We start from the raw sequence: 9817 nt of genomic DNA on the forward strand, positions 1-9817 counted from the left end.
CAAAATTTCCTTCCTTTTCACAGCCATAGCAATCTAAAGACAATGAATGCTGGTGATTCTCAATTTTTATTTCCATTTCACATACTAAACTCTGAACTGCAATATTTAACTATGCATTTTATATTCCCTCCTGAATATCCCACAAGACCCTCAAGAAATGCAAAAAAAACTATCATTTTCCCTGTTTTGCACAAAATGTGCATATACACAGGCCCAGTCCCCTCTGTCTCTGTCTCTCACTCTCTCCTCTCTTCTCTCTCTCTCTCTCTCTCTCTCTCTCTCTCTCTCTCTCTCTCACACACACATTCACACATACACTGAGGGGTCAGAAAATAGTGAGAAGTTCTAGGTGTATGTATTAAAGCGAGGGATATTTTGATTTTAAAAAAAGGGGGATACCAATGAAGGACCATTTTTTTTAAGCTTTCTCATCTTTTTTTTCCCTCTTTTTAAATTTTATTTTATTGAGAAACAAATATCAATGAGACACTTTCTAAGCTGATTAATAGGACATTTTTAGTAATTAATACATGGCACATTGTTATCTTCTCAGCGGTCATCCACAGCACAAGAAGCAGCCAGGGCGTCCCGTCCAAACACTACTGCTACAAATCCTTCCTCTCACTGAGCCAAGCGAAAGTAGCCGTACATCTATCCTAACTATTCTGTATATACAGATACAAAATGGTCCTTCCTCTGTATCCCCCCTCTCCAGTTCAGTCCTGTCAGAGATGGGAATTCTGTGAGCATCTAAATATTAGAGGTGCTTGAATTCAGCAAAACAATCCAACACAGTCCGGTGGTCCACAATAGTAGGGGGTTGTCCACAGAAGTTGTTAACTAGAGTCTTTTACATATTAATATGGCTTTACTTTATATACCTCATTTTTATACTTTTCTGCTGGATGGATAAGACCAAGATAAAGCAAGACCTATATAACAAGAAATGTAACTTTTGTATCTGATAAGGTCAGTCCGAGCTTTCTCTTCTGAGTCTGTTTCTCCTTCCCCACAAGGCTGGAGTGTCAGGATTTGTTTGAAGGACCATTTTTTAGTGGAAAAATATATAAAACTGTATATACAAAATAGTTAGCATAGATGAACAGTTACTTTATGTTAGTTCAGTGTGAAGAAAGTTTTGAACTAATAGTGTTTAGACAAGTTATTATGTCTGCATCTTGTAGTGTGAATAACTACTACAAAGACAACAATATGCAATGTATTAATTATTGTAACTGTCCTATTAATTGGGTTTGAAACTGTCTCATTGCTACTTCTTTCTCAATAAAATTAATATTAAAAAGAGTTAGTTAGATTTGGTTCCTAACTCAAGACAATGGAGAAGAGTCACTTTCAGGATCCTGAACCTGGATCCTGAACCAGTAGACAGAGTGATCTTCTATTGGATGGAGGAGACTAACATACTAGATTCTTCAAAGGTGATGATGGCTGCTTGTAGGTCTTCCTTTCTATCATCCATAAGGTTATTTGGACATCCAGTTTATAAAGCACTTTGAGAGGTGTCAGGAGTGTCTTATAAGACAAGAGCCTATCTTTAAGGAACTTATGATCTACGTGGAGAGAGCAGAAATATGCTGCAATTGATAAAAAAATAAAAGGGTTACTGTGGTGTCTTACTGTGTGAGCCACAGTCTTCCTGAGATTAAGAACAGTGACTCTAAGTAAAAGGACACATGAGTCCCAAAAGTGGCAAAGATTGAGAAATAAAAATTAAGTGGTGAAGTCAAAAATAAGAAAGGAGAACATCCCATACCTGGAAAAAGTCAAATTTGAAATAGTAATCAGAAAGAAATTAGTGGGCTTTCCTCACTGCGGGCTTCTTTAATGAAGCTATCTTCTTCAGTTACTTGCACCCTGGCTCAGTCTCAGCCTCAGATAAGGACAAAGGGATTGCAGTCTTTAATAATTACCTCAATCCCATTGTAGGACATTAGCTACAAGACCCATCAGCTACAATCTCTGGAACCCTGATGAACAGAGTGCCTTGAAGAAAGTGCTGACAGGGAAGAGGTGCTGACAGAGAAGACAAAATGGGGTATCCAAATGTGCACCCCTCCGGAGCACCCCTGAAATTCTCACAGTGAAAGCCCAGGTGTGGACATAAGAAAAGTTCAGGGGTTTCAACATCGCTGCAGGAATTCATGAGCAGCATAGACAACACTGAGCCAAGGAGGACCACAGGGACCAGAGGCAGATGCTGGAACAGTTCCAGCATGGCTAACAGAAAGCTGTCTGGAAGAGCAAGGATGGTGGATGTAAGTGAGGTCAACAGAATGTTCAGAATGACCAGTAGTTTGCTGCACTTGGAGAATTACAGGATACAGCTTGATTTGAAACCATTTTATTGGAAAATATTCTCAGGCATCCGATGGGCTTGTTGCTGCCCACCTGAAACATGAAGTGTATCTCTAAGGGTGAAGTATATCTTCTTTATTCTTTGAAGATATTTTAATTTTGCAGTTATTTGTTAATTTAAAGAACAACTATTTTCAGCATTTCCTAGCTGTAGTAGTGCATAGGAAATCTCATTCTAAAGAAGTAATTAATGAAATAACAACACAGCTTTACCCTTTACATTGATAGCTTACAGCTTATAAGGTGCTTTCACATACATTATTTCATTTGAGCCTTACAACAAGCAGAAAAAAACAGTAGATGGGAAAGAAAGATGTTGGGTTTTTATCAGGCTCACAATGATTATTATTAGGTCAATGTCTGGTCAGTACAAGAACATACCAAGAACAAGACAGCAATATCCATAAGCCATGGTACTGCTTTTTTGTAGGTTGGCAGTTTGACAACAATCATGTAACTTAGCATGAGCAAATGAATAAGGAGTCAAGTCAGACACAAGGTTCTCATGAAATTCAAAAGAACTGTGTGACACAGTCAGAAATAAAAAGAAAGATGTCTCAAAATATATATCACTTTAATGAGACTTCAAAGCATGACATCTGTTCAACATGTCAGATGAAAGAAGAGTCTTGTCATAACATGGTCAAGTTAGAAGGAGTAGAAGGAGACCCCAGAAAATGCCCAATCCCATCCTTCCATCCCACAGATAAGAGAGCAAGGTTAAAGTCAGATCAAAAATTCAGGCCTGAAATTCAGATGCTTTGCCTTTCAGTCTGGGGTTCCTCTCTACACAATGCCATCTTATAATTATTTGCTAGGCAAAAACATAACTACTTCTGTTTTAAATAATGTAATTTGAAGTTAGATACAGTTTTACCACTTCTTTTGTTGAAAGAGCAGAATACATTTATTTGGGGAAAGAAAGTTCTTATCTGAGAGAAAGACAGAAGGGGGACCTAGGTGGGTTGCCCCCAAATCTGCATTTTCTAGGGGTTTTAATATAGCAAACCCATGAGTTAAGTCAGGTCTAAAGTGGGGAATATAGGAATTTCCATAAGTGGGTGTGGGACAAAATTTATTCAAGCTTTTATCTTGTTTTTTGGCTATATTGTGACTGAAATCTGGAATTTAACATAGCTTTAAAAAATTTGATTCAGTGTGTTTAATTGATCAGGAATAGAGTCAATGAAAGTATTGCACAGCTTTTGTCCATGTCTTAAAATAGAGTGAAATGGAATAACAATAGCCCTCAAAGCCAATGTGGGGTAAAGTCTGTTGTTAAGAACTAGTAATTTTAGGGAAAAATATTTTTATAATTCATAGAAATCTTTGTGTTATTGAGAACTGAATTGTAATAATCACATTATCATCACCATGATTTACTGAAATAACTTTACAATAATATGTAACAAAGCTACCATAGATTCTGTAGCCTATATGGAGAACACACTGGTCAGGATGCTTAGGTTTAAATGAAATACAAAAAAGTTAAATATTTTGCAGAAATGATATTTTAAATATATCAACATGGTGATAAATCTTTGTTATATATAATTTGATATTTGAATTTTTCAAATTTTTCTTACACATTTTTAACACAGGTGGATCAATTAAAATCAGTATCAAGTTTTAGTTTAGTGTTTGTTTATTTACTTATTTATTGCAGTACCAGGGATTGAACTCAGGACCCTGTGTTTGCCATGAAAGCACTTATTCTGCTGAGCTATCTCCCTGGCTAGTCTTTTTGATGCTCTAACTTCTTGATCAGGAAGCATCTGAAGTGGTTGCCAGTGGCGCAAACTGTGCAGAGAATAAGACTGTTCTACTGACAGCCCTCTCTGAATTGATGTAGCTTCACCCTGGCAGCCAAATCCTATCTCCAGTATTTAGTCACTGAAACACTGCAAACCACATTCCCCTGAACAATCTCCCCACCATAAGTATAATTCAAGTTAATCAGGTTTACAATCAATCAGTGGACTAGGCCATTAAAAATAAAAACAAATCTTATTAACTCTTAAGGCTTCCCCTGTTAAGACATGTGATTCAACAGCTCAGTGGATTAAGTCACTTGACAGCAGGCACAGGGGGCATGGGTTTGATCCCTGAATCTGCTGTGCCAGACCTGCCCTCAGCACGCTGAGATGGCAATTGAGACTGGGTGTGGTGGCACGCACCTGTAATCCCAGCTCTTGAAAGCCTATAAACAGGTGAATCACTGAGTCTGATCTAGTAGTGAGACCCTGAACATCCTGTTGACCCTTCCCTAAAATACAATAAATAAATAAATAAAAATAAAAAGACACACAATTCAACATTCTCTTGCATTTGGTGGAGAAGACCTGAAAATCAGGTCATGCTTGGCACTTAAATATGGTGTGCCTAAATATGTGTTAGTCAGGGAGCAAACAGTGGTTTGGCAACTGCAGTGAGATGATGTGCTCCAAAGGAAGTACAGACAAGATGCTGTGGTGAGTACCAATATCTTTCTCCTAGAGTACATCAGACTCCATTTTAACATTGTACTCCTAAATTTCTGTCTAGTAGTAGTACAATATGTAACTTACCAGAGTCCATATATTATTACAAATATAATTTATTTTAAAGGAAAACACACTCCTATTTTCATCGACATTGTAAATGTGTGAATTCAGAGCCATTAAAGAAAAATTAGTGCCTTTCTTGTTTCCTGACTCACATTATAACTCTCTCCTATTTCTGTTGAATATATTTTCAATCAACAACTCAGATACTATTTAAATTCAGCTTTGGTCCAAGTCATACTGTACTTTGTCCTGTATTACCTTCTGTGCTCTCCACCTTAAATCAAACCCCTGAACTTTTACGTCCACACCTCGGCTTTCACTGTGAGAATTTCAGGGGGTACTCCAGAAGGATGCACATCCTGATACCCCATTCTGTCTTCTCTGTCAGCTCCTCTTCCCGGTCAGCACCTTCTTCAAGGCACCTTGCACATCAGGATTCCGAAGGCTATAGATGACAGGGTTCAACATGGGGTTGAGAACAGTATTGAACACCGCAATCCCTTTATCCTTATTTGAGGCTGCGATTGAGTCCAGACGCATGTAACTGAAGAAACCAGTTCCATAAAAGAAGCAAACCACAGTGAGGTGGGAGCCACATGTGGAGAAAGCTTTCTTCCTCCCCTCAGCAGAGCGAATCCGCAGTACTGCAGCAGTGACATGGGCATAAGATACTGAGATGAGGATCATGGGGATCACCCCCATGAAGGTGGCTCCCACAAATAGCAGCTGCCCATTGAGGTAGATACTGGAGCATGAGAGCTGGAACAGAGGTGGCAGGTCACAGTAGAAGTTGTTTATTATGTTTGGGCCACAGAAATCCAGCACAGACACAGCCACTGTGTGAGTCAGAGCATTGATGAAGGAGACTGTGCAGCAGATGCCCACCAGGGCAACCTGGACCTCACGGTTCATGCGGGTGCTGTAGGTGAGGGGCTGGCAGATGGCCAGGTAGCGGTCATAGGCCATGGCTGTCAAGAGGTGACAGTCCACACCAGCCAGGAGGTGGAAAAAGAAGAGCTGTGAAAGGCAGGCAGCATAGGGAACTCTGCACTGGTGGGCCACGAGACACGCCAGCATCGGAGGAACAGTGACTGTGATGCACCCAATATCTAGCAGAGACAGGATCCTCAGGAAGTAGTACATGGGGGTGTGGAGTTTGGGTTCCACGAAGATGGCAGAGATGATGCTGAGGTTTCCCCCAACTGTGGCCACATAGGCAAAGAAAAAGACCCCAAAAAGAATAGATTGAAGACCAACATTCTCTGTCAGACCAAGGAGGATGAACTCAGTGATGATTGTCCTGTTCCTGCCAACACCTGCCTCCATAGATCAGCACTGGGCACAGTGGTGAGGGGAAGACTCAGGCTGGCCAAAGAGGGAGAGTGACACACAGTAAGTTCATACAGTAGTCTGTGTCTGCTGGATGCTAGGAGGACATGGCTGATATACCTACCAATCAGAGTAACGGCAGTGAGTTTGTCCAGATTTTCTGAGGTTGCAAGTGTGCCTGATACTCACCCTTTACTTGCTGGTTAAAGAAAGATTGCAGGAATACCAGAAAAGGGAGGAGGGCAGAAGGAAATTTTCCAGGAATCCAAAACAAACATGGTACAGAAGAGCTTCAGTATTTCAACAACTAGTATGTGATTATTGTGCAGTGTCCGAATAGTGGCGGGGACTAGCTCAAGGAGTAACCATTCAAAGAATAGCAATGTAAAGTAGAAAACAAGGCGGGCATGTCTCATAAAATCCAAATGCATATAAAAGACATTGAGTGGCTAGAGGAGTGGGCTGCAAGTTTAAGCAGCCAAAAAAACATAGAAGCTAAAAATTAAAAACATGAAGGCATTTAAAAAATACTAATACCATTTTAAGTTTATACTCTGAATATTATATTATGTTGTTTTTCTTTTTCATTTAAATCTCTTAAACTACAGTTCTACCCATGCAATCAAAACACTTTGATATAGGAAGGTTAAAAAAAGGACCTTAATGCCCATCAACTGAGGAACTGATTAAAAAATAATGTGGTATTTTTATACAATGGAATATTACTTAGCTATAAAGAAGATAAGCTCAAGGCCTTCAGAGCTAAGTGGATGCAACTGGAGACCATACTCATAAATGAAATAAATTAGGCCCACATATATAAACACTGTATTTTCTTTCTAGTGTAAGAACCAAAAAAGTCAATAAAATCTAGTACAATAGATAGCATGAAAGGGAGAAAAACTGTTCAAAGGGAAAGAACAATTTGAGTGAGAGAAAGGAGAAAAGAAAGGGGGAAAACAAACAAACAAACAAAAAATATATATATAGCATGATACATTGGATAATTGTACTGCTGATTTCTGCTTGTCTTCTAAAAGGGGCAGTTAAGGTTTTTTTTTCTTTTTCTCTCTTCTTTTTATTTTTTTTCATAATATTTTGACCAATGTTGCATGCTTTTATCTGATAATCTGAACAACTAATTTGAAGAGAACAATATACAATGTAACAACTATTGTTGAATTCCTCTCATTTTGCTTAATGAAATTCTGCAATGTTTGTAGTGGGTTTTTTCTTTTTACTATTTTTTATTCTCTTTAAAATAAGCTTTTAAATGTGTTGTGTCTCAAACCAAGAATTATCTAACTCTCTGAGCCCACACTTAGAGTTGTATTTCTTGGGAATGTGCTGTACAGCTTTAGGAATAACATTTTATGGTATAAAGAGAATTATTATTAGCTTCCTACAACACTTCAAGGAAGTTAACATCCCACTCCTTCATGTTTTCACTCAGTAATTACTTGTTGAATGTCAGCGAGTTCTGAGTATATTTTCTTGATCCAACTAAAGGAGTGCTGGGAAGATAGCTCAGTGACATACAGACCTGACTGGCAAGTACAAGATCCTGAGTTCAATCCCTGGCATTACCCCCCCCCAAAAAAAAATCTATAGGACTGGGCAAAATGTATGGCAAAGGAGAGTGTGAGGATGTTTTCAAGGTTATTGGACTCAGCGATAAGAAAGACAGTGTTGCTAGTGAATAATTTGTGCCAACCTGATTTTTGTGTGTGCAAATTTTGGAGGAAGTAAAGGTAGATATGGAGGTTCCAGAAAATTCAGGTGATTTTCTTGATGTCTCCATAATTACTAAGGGTGCTTACGAAGTTGAGATGAACAAGCTCTTCACAGACTTGAATCTCAAGCCCCAACTACACACTCCAAGGCCCTAGCTTAACTCTATATATTCCTTGGTTATGAGTTGTTATTTAGCTTTATGAAGAGTACTGTGTGTGGGACAGAGAATAATGCTATTTCCACCACTTGAAATATTTTTATTTAAGAAGTAAATGTCCTTTAGCTGTGACTTGCAGCCAAAGTTCTGGAAGGTATCTGTAAGTTCTTTTTTTCATGGATCTTTGCATATTCTGGACTTCTCACTCTCCATAATTGAGCTAGTGATTTTTATTTCTATCCACAAAACTGTCTATCTTCTACACATCAATAATTTGTGTCACAAGTTAATTCCCATACCATTGTCCCACCCCCTCAAGGAAGTTTTCCTATGGAACTAATTAATTAATTGAGCCTTTCTTCCTGTGGCATCATAGACAAATAATACCTGGAATGATTTCTGAAAGTTCTTATGAAGAGGTGGGCAGGAATCTGAAGCATTAAGCAGTAACTTGCCACAGTCAAGAAAGAGTCATTAAAATAAATCAAGACAAAATGATGCAAATTATCCTAAATAGGCTATGTAGCTATGTTCACTGGAAGCAACACTTGCAATCTGCACTTTTCTATGAAGACTGTTGTCAGATAGATAAAAGAAAAGCTCAAAATATTAACTTGTTTAAGGTCCAAGTACCAGTGTTTTATTTGAATAAAATGCTTTTTTCATAGCCAAAACCTACTGTCACTCAAGGTCCTTGTTTTATATATGACTATATATGTGGATAAACATATATTGATGTTTCCCTCCTATTCATTATAATCACTCAAATGGTCAAGCTCATCATGATATTTCATTGCTACTTCTTGAATCTAGTGTCATTCACTCTGCTAGTCTCCTGTGGACAAGGGAAACTCTTTGAAGTTCATGAGTGACCTTCACCAGCCTTACGCTAGAATAAAGGAAAGTAGGAAGACTGGAATGGCAAGGAGTTCCTTGGGACACTTACCTTCTTGCAGCACTCTGTAGAAAGGATACTGACTGCTAATGTGATCCAAGTGGCTGGGTTTCCAGGAAGCTTAAAAAAGAGGTGTCAGGAACAAAGAGAATCTCTCCTGGTTATCACTCTTCAAGGAGTAAATTAGCAGCAAACTTCCCCAGGGATTGCACGAGAAGCTAGAGGCAGACAAACAACCTCAATCCTTAAGAGATTCTCATCTGCATACTATTTTGGACTTTTAAGGACTCACGGGATTTAAGACATCATTGCATTCTCCTTGGGTCTACAATGAGGAGAAAATATATAAGCACTGTATACTGGAAAACTATGTTTCAAGGAGCATCAGGAACTTGCAAAGACCAGAGCATGTCCACAATTGGATTTTCAGGATAAGCCCCAGCTAATATGTGATTTTGATATTTTTTCTTATTTTTTTCAGATTTTCAAGGTATTTTTTAAATTGGTTTAATTATAAATATATATATGATAACATACATATATATATGATAAAATATATAGTGATGGACCTAACTACTCTAGAGAACATGTTCATGCCTCCCAGTATTTATCTGGTTGCATCAATTCCCTTTCCATAGCAACTTCTTAATCACTGTGGTTTCCTTTGCCAAAGTGTCAAAAGTGGAAACATACAATATACTTACCATGTATAATTAATAAATTAAATTGGCAAATCTTTTTTCAAACTTATGTGTGTTCCTTGTAAAGCAGTTCCCCTTT

General features: G+C 38.2%; 1 protein-coding gene across 1 annotated transcript; it reads right to left on the bottom strand.

The window, feature by feature from the left end:
* Positions 1 to 5306: 5306 nt before the first annotated feature.
* On the bottom strand, positions 5307 to 6248 carry LOC101590598 (olfactory receptor 139-like). Its single transcript, XM_004648695.1, has one exon. The coding sequence runs from the start codon at positions 6246 to 6248 to the stop codon at positions 5307 to 5309; it is 942 nt and encodes a 313-aa protein (XP_004648752.1).
* Positions 6249 to 9817: the final 3569 nt, after the last annotated feature.

The sequence above is a fragment of the Octodon degus genome, unplaced genomic scaffold (assembly GCF_000260255.1).
Source record: "Octodon degus isolate 3935 unplaced genomic scaffold, OctDeg1.0 scaffold00585, whole genome shotgun sequence".
Lineage (NCBI taxonomy): Eukaryota > Metazoa > Chordata > Mammalia > Rodentia > Octodontidae > Octodon > Octodon degus.

Bases quoted from the DNA above. Each gene is read 5' to 3' on its own strand.
- LOC101590598 (XM_004648695.1), bottom strand. From the start codon at position 6,248: ATGGAGGCAGGTGTTGGCAGGAACAGGACAATCATCACTGAGTTCATC.